Raw genomic sequence first — 23,075 nt, forward strand, 5'->3', positions numbered from 1 at the left:
TAGTGTCAAGCAAATCTCAATGTGAATGACAAAATACCGCTGCAGAAACACTGAACAACACAGTGCAGCACAGCATCAACAGTAGCAGTAGCACCAAACAACTATTACCTAAGCAAAAACACTAAATGTCATGTACAGCATCACTAGTAGCATCATTGCCCTTGAACCTTCTCCTCTCCTAGTGGCAGTTACTGGCTCCCTCCTTTTTAACTCTAACCCATTTGCAGCAGCATTCTCCTCAAACAAAACCTTCCATACTTACAGCAAATCAATCCCCAGTATCAGACTTCCCACTTATAGGAGCTTGCACATAGAGAGAGGACATGAATGGAGAGTCTCCTTCCCCCAGTATCAGTCTATAATGCCACTGCTTCTAGAGTAGATCATTCAGCCCACAAACCCCTAAACTGCAGAGCTCTTATAACATCTTCCCCATGAAAAAGCTCCTTATATTTTGACAACTTTGATGTCCTAGTATTTCTGGACTCCTCCATAGAGGTCATGAAGAAACAGGCCCAGTTTGTCCATGTTAAACAAACCGCTCTGAGATGCTGACCTGAAATATGCTGCACCCTTCTAGGATTGGAGTCACTGATATTGATCAGTCTAGATTTCTTGATGCTCAATACCCAATGCCTTGATACTCAATGCCTCTTGCAAATCCACCATGTAGGGGGGAAATAACCTGTGACTGTGTTTTTGAATTTAGATATGTCTATTTGAGGTAGAGCACCATAATGTTTGTTTAATCTTTTCTATTTCTTAACCACCTTCTCTTTTCAATGGTGTATACTGGAGGATGAAAGACTCGGCTGGCTCTGCAAACCATAGTTAGGTTTGGCGTACTACTTGGTATACTCCTTCAATTCTTGGGGGGGTGTCTTAATCCTAGTTCGCAGAGCAGTGCCATTTCAGTTTATTGAATCCTACATCAAACAAGAATGGGGCAATATTTCTTTCTCAAGACTGCAGCTTCCCAGATGTTTACATTTCAGGATGTTTACGTCCTTTTTGTAAAAAGAAGAGGGGATGCTATGTAATGTAGACATGGCCTTGTGTCCTCTATTTTGAAATGTGTTGCTGCCAAGAATTTCTAAATTTAGTTTTTTTTCAAATCAAATGTAAAAATGTCCAACTTTCAACTTCTGATCTGTTATATGTTCTGATGTTAATAAAATATTGTTATATGAGATTTCTAAGTAATTACTTTCTTGTTTTCTTTACATTTTAGTGTTCCAACTTACTTGGAATTTGGATTGTACATTTCTGTTTTGTTTATCCCCGTTACATTTTGTATATTGGCAAAAATAAACTTTTAATTCTTTAATACTTCATTTGCAGGTTTTTTCCACACCTGCCTAACATTTTTGCATGCTACTATACATACACACAGTTATACTTCATCAGAGTGTATTTTTCATGTGTACTATAAAAAGTATCTATTGCCAATGATATTCTCCCCATGACTAATACAGAATACAGTGTTGTCAGAGCTATAGAAACCATGAAATACGTAACACAATGCCGAATGCACTCAGCATAAAATATTTCATTTCGCACTTGTTTCTTGTTATTCTACAGTGAGTGAAGGAACAATTAACTCTTTGGTTGGAAACCATAATAACATGTTGCTTGTGTACCAGGATGTGACACTGAGGTGGGCGGCTCAACTACCGCACATTCCTGTTGCAGTAAAAGTTGCCAATTTCCAGTAAGTATCTTGAAATAGTAACTTAATTGGTAGTACATAGAAAGTTGTATCTCTTCAAACAGCCCTGGATGTTGTGGAAGGGAACTGTTTGCTTTTGTACATTTTTTTTTTCTTTTCAGTTTAAACAGTTTGCTTCTGTTATGTGAATTTTGTATCATTTGCGTGAATGCTGATTTTGTCTTCCTGTTTTTTACTTGTCTTTTATCTTTTTTTTATTTAATTTTTTTTAATTAAACCATTAGCATATGACATCGCATAATAGTATTTTTAGATCCACTATTTTTTTTTGTTTGTGTTTCACTTGCAGCTATCGTTTATAGTGTGGAATGAAATAAAATTTGTTACCTACAAATATTCTTTGATAATTAGTAGAGATGAATGAACACTGTTCGGATCAGCCGATCCGAACAGCATGCACCCATAGAAATGAATGGAAACACCCGGCACGGCGACCGGCCGCCGGCAAAGTGTACATGCCAGGTGCTTCCATTCATTTCTATGGGAGCGTGCTGTTCGGATCGGCTGATCCGAACAGTGTTCTCTCATCTCTAATAATTAGGACTACGGTATACATTGAAGCATACACTTTTTGTCTCTTCTTCTTTTTAACCCGTTTTTACTTTCTTATTGTACAATATTGGTGGCCATCTTGATTGAATAGCTGCTGTTGGCCTTGAATAATAATTCAGTTATTTGCTTTACACATTAGCATAAGAAACCTCATTCACAAAACTTCTTATTAACTTCTATGGTACAGTTTTCGGCCATGCTCTGTAACCTGTGCGGCGATCACTGAGCAGAGTAGAGGAGTAGATGATGTGACCGTCCCCTATTGCTAGTAGTGTTGTTTGTTTTTTTTTTTTGTTTTTTTTTTTTGTTACTCCAGATCAATTTTAAAAAAATAAAGGTGTTCCTTTCATTCCTTTCATTGTTATCCTGCCTGTGATGATAATGACATGACTGTTGAGAAATGGTCAGTACAGAGCAGGGTGTCTCCGTTGTATAACTCAGTAGAAAACTGCAAGAAGTATTGTAAACTAGACATACTAGTACATTTTAATTGTGATACTTTAATATGTAAACCTGAAAGGGATCATTTGGTCAATCAAACAGGTTTGTACTCATATATTATTATTGTCTATGACTAGTAGTAGAACAATCTTTAAGACTCACATTTTCATGACACACCTGTCGATGGCCGTGAGCTCTTGGACTGTTTTGGTGGCGTTCACGGTCAGAGTGGTTGAGGCATCTATGTACAAGTTTAATTTGTGCATTTTGGTGCTGTTATTGTGAATGTACCATTTGGTACAAGATGTACTTTTTGCTGCATAAGTTTTAATTAAATGAAAAAATGTACAAAATAATGCAGTAAAAGTTGAACAAGCCGTATAGATGTAAGCCAACTGACTAGTGATCGGGCAGCCAAATGTCAAATGCCTGGCAGTCATTATTGATGGTCACGTCTAAGTGGTTAAATGGCCATGAAGGTTGATTTTACTGCTCACAACCATTGGAGCATGATGTGAGCTGTGTGCTTAGCTTCTGAACAGGCGCCATCTTCACAATGTATTATGTCGGTTTGTGGGAAGGGGTCAACATAATAATATGTCACAGGACTGGTACCAGTTAAAAATAAAGACCATAAAAAGTACATAAAAAATAAAATGATACTCTTAAAATAACCTTCCCCCAATAAAAATGTTCCCACCAGTCGTAGAATATTAGCCCAAATGCACTAAAATAGGTTTGTAATATAGCAAGAGTAAGAGTAGATGACAACCCTATTTTAGGATTATGCTATATAATTAGAATTTATTTTTACAAATTCTAATGATAAAACAGGAAGCCTTTGTTGGGAAGCCTTTGGCCCTAAAATGGTTAATGTTTTGTTTTCGGTTTTCTTTCTCAAGGTTCTCGACTTGTATGAGAACAGAACCCACATCACAATGTGCGGGTTACCCCCTGGCCTGCAACTCCCCACCAGTCACCACATGCCCTATGGTACCTGGCTTCTACCACCAGAGTGGCTGCTTCACTATGAATCAGAAACCATTATAAAAACAGTCTTCTATACACTAAATAGGTTCTGGTCCTACAACATGACAATCAAATCCACTGTGACCTGTGTCCCCGTGTGCCCCTGTTTCCTGCCCTGCTCAAGCTGCCAAAAAAGGGACATTACAAAACTTGATAGGAAGGCTAGATCAATGATTGGCCATAGTCTGAACGACTGGTAAACCACCTGTAGGAACCTGTCACACCACTTATATGATGCCATCAGGAAACATCAGAGCTCTTTCAGTCAAGGTTCATCCAGTTGCACTACAAAAAGAAGGTCCTTCCTCCCTTCTGCAATGTACACTGTAGCCCGGCTGCACTACTCACACGTGTCATTTAGCTCCCCTGTCTTCTTATTCCTACTGTTCTCTATTTCTGTAATGCTAATGGATGTATGTGCCAGGTACCTCTCCCTGTTTTTTTTTTTTTTTTTTTTTTTTTTTTTACTATTGAGCAGCTGAATACTGAATTTCTGACATAGATTTCCACCATCATTTATGTCAAATCCTCACCACATCCCCTTTCCGGTAAAGTGGTAAGGGCATGGTATAAACAAAAATTCACAATTTCTTGTGCAAAACCCCAATTTCTGTTAAAAAAAATTGTAACACTTCATGCTTTGTATATCAGAAAACTGTAAACAGAAAACAGGCTTAAATGGGTATTCCCATCTACATAATCATATGTATATTTGTAGATAATTAAAAGTTAAACATTTTTGCAAATCTAAGTTATTAAAAATTCTGCAAAGTTTTAAAGATTTTCTCTAACTTTACTAGTTACTAGTTACGACCACTAATGCAGAGACTTTCTATGGTCTGGGACTTGTCAGGAACCCAGATATTATTTTCTTATTGTAGCCGGGTTATCAGGCAGGGACACTACAAGTATCAGAAGATATCCCGGCCACAATAAGGAAATCATGGCTGATTTTCTGACCTTAGAAAGTTCCTGCATTGGTGGTCGTATCCATGGCAACCAGTCAAGATAACACTGTGACCACAAGATATTTGGAGAAAATCTTTAAAACTCTGCAAAATGTTTAATTACTTATATTTGCTAAAATGTTTAATTTTTTAATTATCTACAAATTTAAAAATAATTATGTACATGGGAATACTCCTTTAATAAAACGTTTCCATTGTTTCTAAAAGATACAATATTATAAGAATATACTCTTATAATATAGACTTTGCCGCTTACTTTAAAACTAAAATTGACACCATCAGAGACAGTCTCACCCTATTCCCCCGACAACCCCTCTACCCAACTACTTACTGTTCCTCATCCCTGACCTGTTTCTCCTCCATAACTGACGAAAAACTCTCCTCCCTAATCTCCAAATCCCACCTCACCTCCTGCGTGCTCGACCCGATCCAGTCACATTTCATCCCCAAACTCGCTGAAGTCATTACTCCAGCCCCAACCCATCTCTTCAATCTATCCCTAACCAATGGATCCTTCCCCTCAGCCTTCAAACACGCCACTGTCACTCCTATACTTAAGAAACTGTCCCTCGACCCGTCCTCTCCTGCCAACTATCGTCCCATCTCTCTGCTCCCGTACGCCTCAAAACTTCTTGAGCAGCATGTCCACTCCGAACTCTCCTCCTATCTCTCGTCCAACCTGCTCTTTGACAGACTTCAGTCAGGCTTCAGACCCCGGCACTCCACTGAAACTGCCCTAACAAAAGTCACTAACGACCTGCTAACCGCCAAAGCCAAGCGCCATTACTCTGTCCTCCTCCTCCTCGACCTCTCCTCTGCCTTTGACACAGTTGACCACTCCCTCCTGTTAGAAATTCTCTCATCCCTTGGTATCTCAGACCTGGCCCATTCCTGGATCTCCTCATACCTCACCGACCGCACATTCAGCGTCTCCCACTCGCACACCACCTCCTCACCTCGCCCTCTCTCTGTAGGTGTCCCCCAAGGCTCTGTCCTAGGACCCCTCCTGTTCTCCATCTACACCCTTGGCCTGGGCCATCTCATAGAATCTCATGGCCGATAACACCCAAATCTACATCTCTGGACCAGACATTACCTCCCTGCTGGCCAGAGTTCCAGATTGTTTAGCGGTCGTAGCCTCCTTCCTCTCCTCCCGCTTTCTCAAACTCAACATGGAGAAAACAAAGTTTATCATCTTCAGCCCACCCTGTATGGCCCCTCCACCTGACCCATCTATCAAAGTTAATGGAACCACAATTACCCCTGTCCCACAGGCCCGATGCCTTGGGGTTACCTCGAACTCTGACCTATCCTTCAAGCCACATATTCATGCCCTCAACACCTCCTGCCGCCTCCAGCTCAAGAACATCCACCGAATTCGCCCCTTCCTCACCCACGAAACTACCAAGATGCTCGTCCAGGCCCTCATAATCTCCCGCCTAGACTACTGCAACACCCTTCTCCATGGACTCCCAGCTAACACCCTCGCCCCCCTCCAGTCCACCTTAAACTGCTCTGCTCGCTTAATCCACCTCACCCCCCGATCTTCATCGGCTGCTCCCCTCTGCCAGTCCCTCCACTGGCTACCTATAACCCAGCGAATTGAGTTCAAGCTACTAACGCTGACATACAAAGCCATCCACAACCTGTCCCCTCCATATATCTCTGAACTAATCTCCCGCTACCTGCCCACACGTAACCTCAGATCCTCCAATGACCTCCTACTCCGCTCTTCTCTCATCCACTCCTCACACAACCGTCTCCAAGATTGCTCTTGTGCATCCCCCATACTCTGGAACTCCTTACCACGACACATAAGACTGACCCCCACAATCACAGGATTCAAGAAGGCCCTGAAGACTCACCTATTCTGGAAGGCCTACAACCTCCAATAACACTATCACCGCACTGCCAGCTGTACAGTCTCCCCCTCTCCTTCTGTCTCTACCCCCTTCCCTCATAGATTGTAAGCCCTCGCGGGCAGGGCCCTCTACTCCACTGTGCCAGTCGGTCACTGTTAGTATTATATCTACCTGTATATTCTGTGTATTGTATGTAACCCCCAAATGTAAAGCACCATGGAATTAATGGTGCTATATAAATAAATAAATAATAATAATAATACTCGCAAAACTTATTGTAGCTAGATACACAGCTAGATAGACAAATTATATTTCACAAAGGCGTTTCTGTTCTCGCGTCATTGTTTTCACACCAGTTAAGTCTGGTTCTGGGTCTTATTTCTGGACAGTATTTCTTTCCTTCTTTTTGTAAATATGACAGCTGGTACATAGAATATGTAAGTAACCTAGTCCAAACCTAACACTTGATAGGTTTAGTGTTTAGGATTCATATACACTATACTTGTCGAGTCAAATAGTGGCTGATTTGGCAACATTCAAATAGTGCGTGGTTGTATGGAACACTATTAAAGCCAGTTCAGGCAGATACCAGGAAAATTCAAAGCGTGTGTGTGTTAACAGTATTAAATAAAAGTGAAAGAAGGCGAGGTGACAAGAGGATTGGCTGTTAAGACACATCATCCAGATGTAGTTTTGTTTCCCCTCCAGCCCATCTGCTGTCCTTAAGTATCTACCATCACAGTCAATAATGCATTGGAAAATAAAAATGGTAACACCCGACCAGAACTTGATCTTATTCATAAAGAAAATACTCTTGGATTTCCCTATATATATAATGTAGTGATATATTCCCATCGTTCAATGACTTCAGAGTTGCTGGACATCTTTCTATGATTCCTACCTAGACACTAGCCCCTAAAATCACAATTTGTGGTACAGGAATTTCAAGAAATGCTAATCCATTGATCAGTATAGAGCAGGGTTAATCAACCTTTCGCACTCCATCTGTTGTAAAACTACAATTCCCATTATGCGTACTTGCTCTGCTATTCTTGGAACTCCCATAGAAGTGAATCCGGAGCATATTGGGAGTTGTGGTTTCACAGCAGCTGAAGTGCCGATGGTTGCTGACCCCTGGTATAGAGTGACCGACTGCTTAACCCCAAGTGTGAGAAGGAGCGCTATCGGAGATCCTTCCTCCCAACCATGGTCAGGCTGTATAATCAAACTCAGGCTAAGCGAAGATCACTCCGCACAGAGAACTAAATGATCCTGTGTCTTTCTTTTTTCTTCCTTGTTGCTATGACTCCTAGTATATTTTCTCTGCTATGAACTTGTATGTGTTGTTTCTTGAATGAGATTACTGTATTATCCATGCTGCTCTAACACACTGAATTTCCCTGTGGTGGGACTATTAAAGGATTATCTTATCTTATCTTAAATACACAGGGTTAAGGGACTAAGTAAACTCTTAACGAGAGTGCCTTTTCAGGCCACCTTTGCAAGCGTATGGAGACTTATAAGCCATTTATGCTCCACTGGGGGAGTGTTTCTCAGTCCCTTAACCCGGTCTACAGTCTCTTACATAGCCAGACTAGTTTCCCTACGCTGGGCTGATGAGATCCAACCAGATCGAAACAGCGCTGTCCACAGCTGGGAGTCTGTTCCTTTTGGGATAGATTTGCTACTCTGGCAATAACCCCGCATCATGGTATTATACAGAAAAGGACCTATCCAACCAACTTCTACAGAAGTATCAAATGGATAAAAGGATCCACGCTTACCAACCGTAGTTCTTGTTGCATTCGTTTATTAAAGCCTCACACACAATGCGTTTCGAAACCGGAAGCTGGTTTCTTCTTCAGGTGTACAAAGGACAAGCGCAGATCCTTTTATCCATTTGATACTTCTGTAGAAGTTGGTTGGATAGGTCCTTTTCTGTATAGTACCATGCATACGTGCTTTCACGGTTAAGATCTGCCAGCTACTAGCCATTTTGTCTATGAAGTGATATTTGAGTGCTGTGATCATTTCACAGCGCTTAAGGGTGATTATATGTTGAATAATTCTTTGTGGAATCACTTTAAAAGGGTAATGCACAAGGTGCCGCGCGTTGCTCTCTCTTGTGTTTTCTTGCATGATGGTATTAGGCTTACTGAAAATGTCATGCATGATGTTAAGGGGGCTGTCCTAGTGGCAGCAAACAGAGACTTTGTTTTCCTAATTACATCTTGAAAATCAGATTTACATATTCCTTAAATATACAGTGATCAATCCTATGAACAATAAGAAATACACTTAAACTGATCAGTAAGACATTCACCCTGTCAAATCACATCAATAGGACAGTGATTGAGGGATATACCACCAAAAAACACCAATTGCGTGCTCCCTTCGGTAAAATTAAATTCTGGTACGCTGATGTATCAAATAAAAAGGATTAATTTAAGATGACGCTTTTCGGGGTTCTCCGGCACCTCACAAGTACCATCCCTTCTTCAGATCTGTGTTCCTTTCGGGCAAAATACAGCAATGCTTCTGCAGAATCCCAGGTAAAACACTCGCCATTCCTTCCTTACCTTCATGGCCACTAGGAATGGCGAGTGTTTTACCTGGGATTCTGCAGAAGCATTGGTGTATTTTGCCAGACAGGAACACAGATCTGATGAAGGGATGGTACTTGTGAGGTACCGGAGAACCCCGAAAAGAGTCATCTTAAATAAATTCTTTTTATTTGATACATCAGCATACCAGAATTTAATTTTACCGAAGGGAGTGCGCAATTGGCGGTTTTTTTGGGGGTATATTTCCTCAATCACTGTCCTGTGATATTCTTTGACCTTTGAGTCGTAAGCCGTAGACGCTGCCCCACGTTTTTCGGTATACATAGCTTGATTACGTACCAAAAAGGTGTAAGACAAGTTGACCTATTTCTGGAGTCCACAAGGACTTATATGTGGATTTCTCATATATACCTAATTCTTAATTAGCACGGCCACGCTTGGTAATACTATACATTTCAGTTTAAATCACATCAATAAGACACTATAATTTTGCGGAAAAAAACATGTCGTATTACAATTGGGTGGTTGTTTTGTTTTGTTTTATTTTTACAGGAAAAGCTGTAAAGTTAATACCACTATTTAAGGGGATTCTATAATTAGAAACCCTTTTTCAACTACCTTATTTTTCGGACTATAAGATGCACTTTTTTCCTCCAAATATAGGAGGAAAATGGGGGTGCGTCTTATAGTCCAAATGCAGCGTGTGTGCTGCGATGCTGTGAGGACGACGATGCAAGTTCACGAGTAGATAGATAGATACTACTGTACATTGACTTGTCTATGTACAGTAATATCTATCTACTCGTGAACTTCGCTCAACTTACCTGCTGCCGCTGCCCTCTGCTGGTTTGGTCCTCTGTCCTTCATGTGGCTTCAGAGTGCCCTGCGCCCTGCCCCCACCTCCGCCTCCCTAGACTAGTGTTATAGAGAAGGCGGGGCTTAGGAGACTGGGGTGCTGGGCGGGCACTGGGAGGGGTGATGTCTCCCCGCCCACACTCTCCAGCCACACCAAGCCCCGCCTACTCCCTGCATCTCTACAATACTAGTCTGTGGGGGGGCGCGGTCTGAAGACATGTGAGCGCTATATATATATAAATATATATTTATATATATATATATATATATATATATATATATATATATATATATATTTATATAGTTCAAATCACCCCATATCCCTAGAATACATATAAAACAAAAACATCACTGTTGAAACACATACAGTCCTATGAAAAAGTTTGGGCACCCCTATTAATCTTAATCATTTTTAGTTCAAAATATTTTGGTATTTGCAACAGCCATTTCAGTTTGATATATCTAATAACTGATGGACACAGTAATATTTCAGGATTGAAATGAGGTTTATTGTACTAACAGAAAATGTGCAATATGCATTAAACCAAAATTTGACCGGTGCAAAAGTATGGGCACCTCAACAGAAAAGTGACATTAATATTTAGTAGATTTTCCTTTTGCAAAGATAACAGCCTCTAGTCGCTTCCTGTAGCTTTTAATCAGTTCCTGGATCCTGGATAAAGGTATTTTGGACAAACAATTCAAGTTCAGTTAAGTTAGATGGTCGCCGAGCATGGACAGCCCGCTTCAAATCATCCCACAGATGTTCAATGATATTCAGGTCTGGGGACTGGGATGGCCATTCCAGAACATTGTAATTGTTCCTCTGCATGAATGCCAGAGGATTTGGAGCGGTGTTTTGGATCATTGTCTTGCTGAAATATCCATCCCCGGCGTAACTTCAACTTCGTCACTGATTCTTGAACATTATTCTCAAGAATCTGCTGATACTGAGTGGAATCCATGCGACCCTCAACTTTAACAAGATTCCCGATGCCGGCATTGGCCACACAGCCCCAAAGCATGATGGAACCTCCACCAAATTTTACAGTGGGTAGCATGTGTTTTTCTTGGAATGCTGTTTCTTTTTGAACGCCATGCATAACGCCTTTTTTTATAACCAAACAACTCAATTTTTGTTTCCAAAATGAAGCTGCCTTGTCCAAATGTGCTTTTTCATACCTCAGGCAACTCTATTTGTGGCGTACGTGCAGAAACAGCTTCTTTCTCATCACTCTCCCATACAGCTTCTATTTGTGCAAAGTGCGCTGTATTGTTGACCGATGCACAGTGACACCATCTGCAGCAAGATGATGCTGCAGCTCTTTGGAGGTGGTCTGTGGATTGTCCTTGACTGTTCTCACCATTCTTCTTCTCTGCCTTTCTGATATTTTTCTTGGCCTGCCACTTCTGGGCTTAACAAGAACTGTCCCTGTGGTCTTCCATTTCCTTACTATGTTCCTCACAGTGGAAACTGACAGGTTAAATCTCTGAGACAACGTTTTGTATCCTTCCCCTGAACAACTATGTTGAACATTCTTTGTTTTCAGATCATTTGAGAGCGGGCTGTCCATGTTCGGCGACCATCAAACTTAACTGAACTTGAATTGTTTTGTAGAAAGAAATGGTCCAAAATCCCTTCATCCAGGATCCAGAAACTGATTAAAAGCTACAGGAAGCAACTAGAGGCTGTTATCTTTGCAAAAGGAGGATCTACTAAATATTAATGTCACTTTTCTGTTGAGGTGCCCATATTTTTGCACCGGTCAAATTTTGGTTTAATGCATATTGCGCATTTTCTGTTAGTACAATAAACCTCATTTCAATCCTGAAATATTACTGTGTCCATCAGTTATTAGATATATCAAACTGAAATGGCTGCTGCAAACACCAAAATATTTAGAACTAAAAATGATTAAGATTAATAGGGGTGCCCAAACTTTTTCATAGGACTGTACACATTTGGTATCCCTGTGTCCGAAAACCCCCGGTTCTATTTACATTGGCGAAATATTATATTATTATGTTATTAAATATTTTACAAATTTTTTTGCTTCAAACATTTTTTTCCGTTTTCCTCCTCTAAAACCTTAGTGCGTTTTATGGTCTGGTGCGTCTTATAGTCCGAAAAATACGGTAAGTACATGTCGGAATAGCCTTAAGAATATGCCTTATTCTTCTCTTACCTTTCTTTTTCTAATCCGCGCCACCGTTCCTGAGAAATTACTTCTTTCTTCCATATGTAAATGAGTTTTCAGACAGCACTGGAGGCGTTACCCTTTACTGTCTGAAAACTCTCCAGCGATACCTCTGTCTTCTTCTCTGGACCGCCTCTTTGCCGGTTCATCTGCCGCATCTTCAGCCAAAAGCACTACTGTGCATGTCCATTGGCCATTTCCCTGTGGACAAACGGGCACTTCTGTAAGAGGCCACACGACAGTGGCCGACGGACATGCGGAGTTGGCGCTTTTAGCTGAAGATGCAGCTGATGACCTGGCGAAGAGGCAGTTCAGAGGAGAAGACAGAGGCATCACTGGAGAGTTTTCAGACAGCACAGGGGACACCCCCAGTGCTGTTTGAGCAAAGGGGAACACCCCCTGTGTTGTCTGAAAATGGAAGAAATAATACATTTCTCAGGAACGGCGGCGCAGATCAGAAAAAAGTAAGAGAAGAATAACTTTTCTTAAAGAGGACCTTTCACCATTTTGCCAACAGGCAGTTCTATATACTGCCGGAAAGCTGACAGTGCGCTGAATTCAGCACACTGTCGGCTTTCCCGATGTGGGCCCAGTGTGAAGAGCTTACGGTCTGGTACCGTAGCTCTTCTATGGTCAGAAGGGCGTTTCTGACACTCAGTCAGAGACGTCCTTCTTCACAGCACAGCCAATCGCGCTGTGCTGTGAGAGCCGGGAGTAACTCCCCCCTCCCTCCCTGATAATGCTCGTCTATGGACGAGTACTGCGAGCAGATGGAGGGGGGAGTATATATATATATATATATATATATATATATATATATATATACAGTCCTATGAAAAGGTTTGGGCACCCCTATTAATCTTAATCATTTTTAGTTCTAAATATTTTGGTATTTGCAACAGCCATTTCAGTTTGATATATCTAATAACTGATGGACACAGTAATATTTCTGGATTGAAATGAGGTTTATTGTACTAACAGAAAATGCGCAATATGCATTAAACCAAAATTTGACCGGTGCAAAAGTATGGGCACCTCAACAGAAAAGTGACATTAATATTTAGTACATCCTCCTTTTGCAAAGATAACAGCCTCTAGTCGCTTCCTGTAGCTTTTAATCAGTTCCTGGATCCTGGATAAAGGTATTTTGGACAAACAATTCAAGTTCAGTTAAGTTAGATGGTCGCCGAGCATGGACAGCCCGCTTCAAATCATCCCACAGATGTTCAATGATATTCAGGTCTGGGGACTGGGATGGCCATTCCAGAACATTGTAATTGTTCCTCTGCATGAATGCCTGAGGATTTGGAGCGGTGTTTTGGATCATTGTCTTGCTGAAATATCCATCCCCGGCGTAACTTCAACTTCGTCACTGATTCTTGAACATTATTCTCAAGAATCTGCTGATACTGAGTGGAATCCATGCGACCCTCAACTTTAACAAGATTCCCAGTGCTGGCATTGGCCACACTGCCCCAAAGCATGATGGAACCTCCACCAAATTTTACAGTGGGTAGCATGTGTTTTTCTTGGAATGCTGTTTCTTTTTGGACGCCATGCATAACGCCTTTTTTTATAACCAAACAACTCAATTTTTGTTTCCAAAATGAAGCTGCCTTGTCCAAATGTGCTTTTTCATACCTCAGGCAACTCTATTTGTGGCGTACGTGCAGAAACGGCTTCTTTCTCATCACTCTCCCATACAGCTTCTATTTGTTCAAAGTGCGCTGTATAGTTGACCGATGCACAGTGACACCATCTGCAGCAAGATGATGCTGCAGCTCTTTGGAGGTGGTCTGTGGATTGTCCTTGACTGTTCTCACCATTCTTCTTCTCTGCCTTTCTGATATTTTTCTTGGCCTGCCACTTCTGGGCTTAACAAGAACTGTCCCTATGGTCTTCCATTTCCTTACTATGTTCCTCACAGTGGAAACTGACAGGTTAAATCTCTGAGACAGCTTTTTGTATCCTTCCGCTGAACAACTATGTTGAACAATCTTTGTTTTCAGATCATTTGAGAGTTGTTTTGAGTAGCCCATGATGCCACTCTTCAGAGGAGATTCAAATAGTAGAACAACTTGCAATTGGCCACCTTAAATACCTTTTCTCATGATTGGATACACCTGGCTATGAAGTTCAAAGCTCACTGAGGTTACAAAGCCAATTTTGTGCTTCAGTAAGTCAGTAAAAAGTAGTTAGGAGTATTCAAATCAATAAAATGATAAGGGTGCCCATACTTTTGCACCGGTCAAATTTTGGTTTAATGCATATTGCGCATTTTCTGTTAGTACAATAAACCTCATTTCAATCCTGAAATATTACTGTGTCCATCAGTTATTAGATATATCAAATTGAAATGGCTGTTGCAAACACCAAAATATTTAGAACTAAAAATGATTAAGATTAATAGGGGTGCCCAAACTTTTTCATAGGACTGTATATATATATATATATATATATATATATATATATATAATTTTTTTTTTTTTTAATTTTAACTTTCCTTTTTACAATATTCACTGTGAGTAGGGTTGATTGATTGGGAGCGGAAAAGATCGGATCCCGATCGGCGATCGAGTAAATTTCGCGATCGGGTTCCGATCCCGCCTAAGAAAGATCAGGAACGGAATTCCACTGCTGCTGCCACTCCCCGTTCTTCTCGCTCCTCTTCTCTCTCATTCACATGCCTTCAGAGCACTGTGTGTGCCTCCGCCTCCCTAGGTTAGTGTTAGAGATGCTGGGAGTAGGCGAGGCTTGTGGCTTAGGAGAGTGTGGGCAGGTACTGGGAAGGGAGACGTGAGTGCATCATCACGTGTACCCGCCCACACTCTCCTAAGCCACAACAAGCCCCGCCTACTCCCGCCATCTCTAACACTAGCCTAGCGAGGCGGGGGCGCACACGGCGCTCTAAAGGCAGGTGAATGAGAGAGAAGAGGACCGAGAAGAACGGCGAGCAGCAGTGAATCTGTGCAGGTAAGCGGACACCAGGGGGAACTAAGTAGCCGGGAGATTTTTTTTTTTTAATCACTGCACAGCGTGGAGACCAAAAATTAAAGCGTTCAATTTTTGGACTCTATGCTGTGTAGTGAATAGGATCGTTTTTAAAATCCAATCTTTGATCATTAAAAAAATCTCATTGTCTTGCATTAGGATTGGAATTGGGATCGGGTTTGAATGGAAAATGATCGAAAATCGGATTTTAAAAACGATCCCGAAATCTCAAGATCGGCTCAACCCTAACTGTGAGACAAAAATGACATACTGACATTATACTGTAGGTCCGTATAACTGTCACAATACCAAATTCGTACAGTTTTTATTAGGTTTTCCTACTTAAAAATAAATAAAATATAAAATATACCGCCTGATACTGAATTATATTAACCATTTAAGAGCGCAAATCAGTCTGGTCATTGAGTCTTGGCAACTCTATTTATATTTTCCATCTCTGTCTTCCAAAATTCCTATAATCTTTATTTTTCTCTGTCGACAAAGCCATGTAAGTACTTATTCTTGAATTGTATTCACTGCATTCTTTTGTTTATAAGAGTTTCATTTTTTTGCTGACAGATCTTTTATTGTGGTGCGAGTGTTTATTGATATTATATTCTAATATGTCAACTTTTTGATCACATTTTCCTACTGTTTTTTTGCAGGCAGCCATAGACCAAAATACGTTAATTTGTGCATTGTAAGAATTTTTTTTTAGGACATTCACCGTAAATAACATTATGTTTGGATTGCTTGAATGCGGCACGTGGCAACTCCTAATATTTCAATTTTTATGTTTCCATTGTTTATTTGTCAAATGGGAAAGGATTTTTTAAATGTATACCTTCTTTATTTTTTTTCAAACGTATTACATACATATATATATATATATATATATATATACACACACACACACACACACACACACACACACACACACACACACACACACACACACACACACACACACACACTTTCTGATGACCTGACTTGAACCTGGGTTACCTTGAGACCTGCTACAATATATTGCAAAACTTCTGTATTGCAGTATATCACACATAGACATATTGTGTGTGGTAGGGCAAGGCAACTCAACAGGACCCGACAATCTCATTGCCCAATGGCCCCAACTGGCCCCATCCACCCTAAAGCTTTGTTTGCTATAGAGCAAAGCATCTGTGGGGTTAATGAGTATTTTCCAACTTCTGCAGCTAGCTCCAGGTTCTGGTAGTTTAATACTATGTATAATACTCCCAGAACTCAGAAATGATGTAGCAGGCACAGCTCCAGATCTGCATCGTACTGTTATGCCATTGAGTGTTAACAATACTTTCAGCACAATGTATACCTATGGTGCAGTGCAGGAAGGGATTAAAGAGGTTTTCTTTCTCTAAATGTGTTTTTCATACTGATGACCTATCGTGGATTATCAGTATGGAAAATACTATAATGGAGTTGTTTTACTATAATATCTTAGGGAAGGAATATGATATTACAGTTCATAGATCATAGAGAATAAATCTGCCATTTTACATTTATACAAAGGTGAAACATTAGCTGACACTTTAAGTTACCCTCTTTACTGGCTATAGCTGATGACTACTTCTTAGCCCGTTTCTGTTTAACCAACTCCGCTTTTTACAGGATTTTCACACACACACTGTATGTGGAAATACTCTGTTCTATCAATCATTGTCTAGGTATCCCAGGTTAAAGAAACTACTGGCTTCCAATTCAGCTTCTCTTGGCTGGGTTATGGATACTTGTGTGTCCAGCAAGCTGTGTGGATCAATCTTCACTATACTGTTCAGTTTATATCACACATCATTACCGAGCCGGATTCTCCAAACCACTGGAGTAATTGCTAAAACTAGCAGAACTGAAGCAAGAGCTCGTTTTTTTTTGTTATTTAAAGGGAGTCTGTCAGCAGGAAAACTTTTATCAAATTAGTGACATTACCTTATAGGGTGTCATCTACAATTTATAATGATGCCTTTCTTATTCTGCATTGTAGCTTCATTTTTATGAAAATCAAATGTTTTGCAAATAAATGGAAAAGTTCTTTTTTACCACCATTTCTTCTCATACAAAGGCTTCTCTTTCCCCTCAATAAAATAATAATATACACAATAAAATCTTGTATTTTATGAAAATTGAGCTGCAGTTCAGGATAAGAAAGACATCTTTGAGAAGTTTAGAAGCCACCCTACAAGGTACTGTCATTGATTTGGTACTCAGTTTTTTTGCTGACAGACTCCCTTTAAATAAATGTCAGTACATTATACTAATAGTCAGTTTGACTTGGGTATTGTCATTAATAGGATTTTCAAACATCCAGATCCAATCTTTGTCCTTGATCCTTAGTTCATAATCCCTGCTTGTGGAGGGGGATACATTTTGTATTAATAGCCTGGTGTTTTTTTAAGCTATTTATCAAATAAAGTTTTCAGGGCACAGGGCATGTCCTCACGTTTCTCAGGTTCTTCAGCTTGTTGACACCAATTGCTTTAGGACAAGCCACCATTCTGTTTGTATGGCTTCTCAGGGGCACACCACTAAAAGATTCTGTTAGTGTATCCTTTGTCATTAAAGGGATTCTATCATTTAAGCTAAACCCATATCAGAATAGCTTTCATCCATATTCTAATTAGTTTTCTCGCAGCATAGGGGGCGGTCCCCAGCACACAAACAGCACTGGGGACATCCCCTGTGCAGCAAAAAAACTATCCAGCGCCACCTTCTTGTTCATCTCCTCCTCCTTTTCTTTCCTGTCTGGCCACAGGAAAATGGCTGACATTTGAAGAAGACGTGACGGGACAAGGATGAAGAGGCAGAGAAGGCGAACAAGAAGAAGGCGGCGCTGGATAATTTTCTTGCAGCACAGTGGACGCCACATTGCTGTTTGAGCGCTTGGGACCCCCTCCAGTGCTGCGAGAAAACTAATTAGCATATGGACAAAAATCGGTATATCTAAGGAATGGCAGTGTGGAGAAGACATCTAAAGGTACGGGAAGAATAGCCTTTCTTAAGGCTATTCCGACATGGGTTTAGCTTAAAATGGGATTCTAATGATAGAATCCCTTTAAGAAATCACTAGAGTGACCTTAAGGAGGCTGATGATGTTGAGTGTACAAGGTATGGGGGCCTCCGCCCCTAGGCATTTATGGTCGATTCACTGGGGACATTCAGATATGGATTTGTCAGTCATAACCTACATAACCATCACCATAGGTATATATACACTACTCTTCTCATGATCTGTATAGCATTGTCATCAAAACTTCTGAAAGACTCTGCTTAACTGGCTATGTGAGTAATGTAGTAGGAACGTGGCTTGTAAGTGACTGTCATACCCCAGCCAGCACATGTCTCGAGCATAAAGAAGATCAGTGCTATACATGTAAATTTAAGGGAGCATTCACACGGAGTAACGCCGGGCGTGTATCACAGCCGTACACGCCGGTGCAACGGCAGGCTGCCGAACACTTCCCATTCACTTCAATGGGAGCGCTCGTAACAGCGGCGTTACGAGTGCTCCCATTGAAGTGAATGGGAAGTGTTCGGCAGTTTGCCATAGCGCCGGTGTGTACGGCTGTGATACACGCCCGGTGTTACTCCGTGTGAATGCTCCCTAATAGCGCAATCTGAATATGATGGATAAAATGTAGTGATGTCGAGCTGTGTAGGTATTGTTGAATTTTACAGGTGTTTTGAAAATGCTTTCTATTAGTACGGGTTACACTCCTTACTGTGAACTCTTTAGTTTTCCAGAGAACAAGGCCAGAACAAACCTTCACATTTACTACTCGCATAGAATTTCACAGTATAAAATATGGCAGCTTTCAATTAATAAATTGGCAGCACTGGTGTTTTTTGCCATTAATAAGCTTATTGTTGTCGCCAAGAAAAATTAGTCATTGGCGTAAGGAAAGACTATTTTCAGCCAGTAACAACTGGACAAAATTGAGCAATATGAGAGTCTCAATGCTCTTGTTAGTGGCCTGATGGAAATGTATGTTGCGGCTACTGGACACCTGTAGCTTCAAGCCGAGGTTTGTATTACTGCATATTCTTTTCTGAATTGCACCTGTTTTCTGCACTTCCCATTCATATATATGTGTGAAATTCTCACTTTTATAAAATTAGTTATACTCTACATTCCTTTTTCCTCGGTTTCATTCAGATATCACCAACAACCATAGGTTTCTTTTATAGAACAAGCAGTTCTAGAAGCATTTACTTATCTCTTCCACCGTCTCCTTTGCACTGTGCTATAGCAGGTTGGGCGATGGCCACTCACTTGTAACTTCCTTTTTCCTGTAGTCATGTTATAGCTTTTAAAATTTCTGCAGTCCTTCCACAATCCCTTTCCGCAGTCTTTTCTTTGCCTACGTATACTACATGTGAGGTCATTCAATTTTATTCAGTCCACAACCAGTTTTTCCATACTCCAGGATATTTGTATAGCATTTGGTTTTTGTATGTGGTAAAGAAAAGTAATCCTCCATTTAGGCTTTACATTAACCTGTAAGGCCCGATTCATATCTGCTTGGGGACCTCCTGTACGGAATACCGAATGCATTAAAAAGCGGTGACAATGAAAGCACACAGACCCCATAGACTATAATGGGGTCTGTGTGTTTTCCGCGTGGTGTCAGCACGAGTCATGTGAAGAGAAAAGTACTTCATGAACTACTTTCCTCTCCGCATGACTCCTGTGGACACCGCACAGAAAAAACGCAGAACCCATTATAGTCTATGGGGTCTGTGTGCTTTCATTGCTCACCGCGTTTTTAATGCATTCGGGGGTCCCCAAGTAGACCCCCTGAACAGAATACCGAACGCAGATGTGAACCAGGCCTAACTCGGCCATACACATGTGATGTGTTAAGACAGAACCTACAGATTTGTGCCTATCTGATGGTGTACATGGTGGCCTCCCCGCTCTTCTCACACTGTCAAGGGTGATATGGATTAGTCATTTCAATTTTAACTGAAAAGATAAGGTTATGGCTAAATCGCAACGTGTATTGCGCATCAAAAAGTTGCAGGCAAGTCATGCGACAAAAGCAGTTGTGTAACTTTTCTGAAACTTCCTATTGCTTGACCCCATTTTGAGCTGTGATTTGACTGTAAAAATGGTTTGAAGTCTGTGGTGAAAAACTTTCAGCGCAGGGGAGGTGGGACAGGAACTACGACACCGGGGGCATTGAAAAAAATTGGAAAAAGTCATTGGCTGCCGAAATCAGGTGACCTCCATTTTAGACGAATAGTGGATTTCAAATCCGGGTCATATGAGAATGTGAACTTTGTGACTATGAGACAGGGATAGCTGTACAGGCAGGGATAGCTAGGGATAACCTTTATTTAGGGGGGAATGTTATTAAAAATAACTTTTTGGGGCTCTATCGGGTGTGTAATTGTGATTTTTGTGAGATAAACTTTTTCCCATAGGGATGCATTGGCCAGCGCTGATTGGCCGAATTCCGTACTCTGGCCAATCAGTGCTGGCCAATGCATTCTATTAGCTTGATGAAGCAGAGTGTGCACAAGGGTTCAAGCGCACCCTCGGCTCTGATGTAGCAGAGCCGAGGCTGCACAAGGGTTCAAGCGCACCCTCGGCTCTGATGTAGGAGAGCCGAGGGTGCACTTGAACCCTTGTGCACCCTCAGCTCTGCTACATCAGAGCCGAGGGTGCGCTTGAACCCTTGTGCACACTCTGCTTCATCAAGCTAATAGAATGCATTGGCCAGCGCTGATTGGCTAATGTATTCTATTAGCCTGATGAAGTAGAGCTGAATGTGTGTGCTAAGCACACACATTCAGCTCTACTTCATCGGGCTAATAGAATGCATTGGCCAGCGCTGATTGGCCAGAGTACGGAACTCGACCAATCAGCGCTGGCTCTGCTGGAGGAGGCGGAGTCTAAGATCGCTCCACACCAGTCTCCATTTAGGTCCGACCTTAGACTCCGCCTCCTCCGGCAGAGCCAGCGCTGATTGGCCGAAGGCTGGCCAATGCATTCCTATGCGAATGCAGAGACTTAGCAGTGCTGAGTCAGTTTTGCTCAACTACACATCTGATGCACACTCGGCACTGCTACATCAGATGTAGCAATCTGATGTAGCAGAGCCGAGGGTGCACTAGAACCCCTGTGCAAACTCAGTTCACGCTAATAGAATGCATTGGCCAGCGCTGATTGGCCAATGCATTCTATTAGCCCGATGAAGTAGAGCTGAATGTGTGTGCTAAGCACACACATTCAGCACTGCTTCATCACGCCAATACAATGCATTAGCCAGTGCTGATTGGCCAGAGTACGGAATTCGGCCAATCAGCGCTGGCTCTGCTGGAGGAGGCGGAGTCTAAGGTCGGACCTGAATGGAGACTGGTGTGGAGCGATCTTAGACTCCGCCTCCTCCAGCAGAGCCAGCGCTGATTGGTCGAGTTCCGTACTCTGGCCAATCAGCGCTGGCCAATGCATTCTATTAGCCCGATGAAGTAGAGCTGAATGTGTGTGCTTAGCACACACATTCAGCTCTACTTCATCAGGATAATAGAATACATTGGCCAATCAGCGCTGGCCAATGCATTCTATTAGCTTGATGAAGCAGAGTGTGCACAAGGGTTCAAGCGCACCCTCGGCTCTGATGTAGCAGAGCTGAGGGTGCACAAGGGTTCAAGTGCACCCTCGGCTCTCCTACATCAGAGCCGAGGGTGCGCTTGAACCCTTGTGCAGCCTCGGCTCTGCTACATCAGAGCTGAGGGTGCGCTTGAACCCTTGTGCACACTCTGCTTCATCAAGCTAATAGAATGCATTGGCCAGCACTGATTGGCCAGAGTACGGAATTCGGCCAATCAGCGCTGGCCAATGCATTCTATTAGCCCGATGAAGTAGAGCTGAATGTGTGTGCTAAGCACACACATTCAGCACTGCTTCATCACGCCAATACAATGCATTAGCCAGTGCTGATTGGCCAGAGTACGGAATTCGGCCAATCAGCGCTGGCTCTGCTGGAGGAGGCGGAGTCTAAGATCGCTCCACACCAGTCTCCATTCAGGTCCGACCTTAGACTCCGCCTCCTCCAGCAGAGCCAGCGCTGATTGGCCGAATTCCGTACTCTGGCCAATCAGCACTGGCTAATGCATTGTATTGGCATGATGAAGCAGTGCTGAATGAGTGTGCTTAGCACACACATTCAGCTCTACTTCATCGGGCTAATAGAATGCATTGGCCAATCAGCGCTGGCCAATGCATTCTATTAGCGTGAACTGAGTTTGCACAGGGGTTCTAGTGCACCCTCGGCTCTGCTACATCAGATTGCTACATCTGATGTAGCAGTGCCGAGTGTGCATCAGATGTGTAGTTGAGCAAAACTGACTCAGCACTGCTAAGTCTGCATTCGCATAGGAATGCATTGGCCAGCCTTCGGCCAATCAGCGCTGGCTCTGCCGGAGGAGGCGGAGTCTAAGGTCGGACCTGAATGGAGACTGGTGTGGAGCGATCTTAGACTCCGCCTCCTCCAGCAGAGCCAGCGCTGATTGGCCGAATTCCGTACTCTGGCCAATCAGCACTGGCTAATGCATTGTATTGGCGTGATGAAGCAGTGCTGAATGTGTGTGCTTAGCACACACATTCAGCTCTACTTCATCGGGCTAATAGAATGCATTGGCCAATCAGCGCTGGCCAATGCATTCTATTAGCGTGAACTGAGTTTGCACAGGGGTTCTAGTGCACCCTCGGCTCTGCTACATCAGATTGCTACATCTGATGTAGCAGTGCCGAGTGTGCATCAGATGTGTAGTTGAGCAAAACTGACTCAGCACTGCTAAGTCTCTGCATTCGCATAGGAATGCATTGGCCAGCCTTCGGCCAATCAACGCTG

At 42.0% G+C, this 23,075-nt stretch overlaps 1 protein-coding gene across 2 annotated transcripts in view; it reads left to right on the top strand.

The window, feature by feature from the left end:
• The window catches only part of BBS9 (Bardet-Biedl syndrome 9), a 273,973-nt gene that overhangs the window by 74,504 nt on the left and 176,394 nt on the right, over window positions 1-23,075 (top strand). For both annotated transcript variants that reach the window (XM_075271098.1, XM_075271099.1), the window contains one exon: window positions 1,582-1,711. In XM_075271098.1, the coding sequence (XP_075127199.1) occupies window positions 1,582-1,711 (130 nt within the window). The remainder of the gene's footprint in view (window positions 1-1,581; window positions 1,712-23,075) is intronic.

The sequence above is a fragment of the Leptodactylus fuscus genome, chromosome 4 (assembly GCF_031893055.1).
Source record: "Leptodactylus fuscus isolate aLepFus1 chromosome 4, aLepFus1.hap2, whole genome shotgun sequence".
NCBI lineage: Eukaryota > Metazoa > Chordata > Amphibia > Anura > Leptodactylidae > Leptodactylus > Leptodactylus fuscus.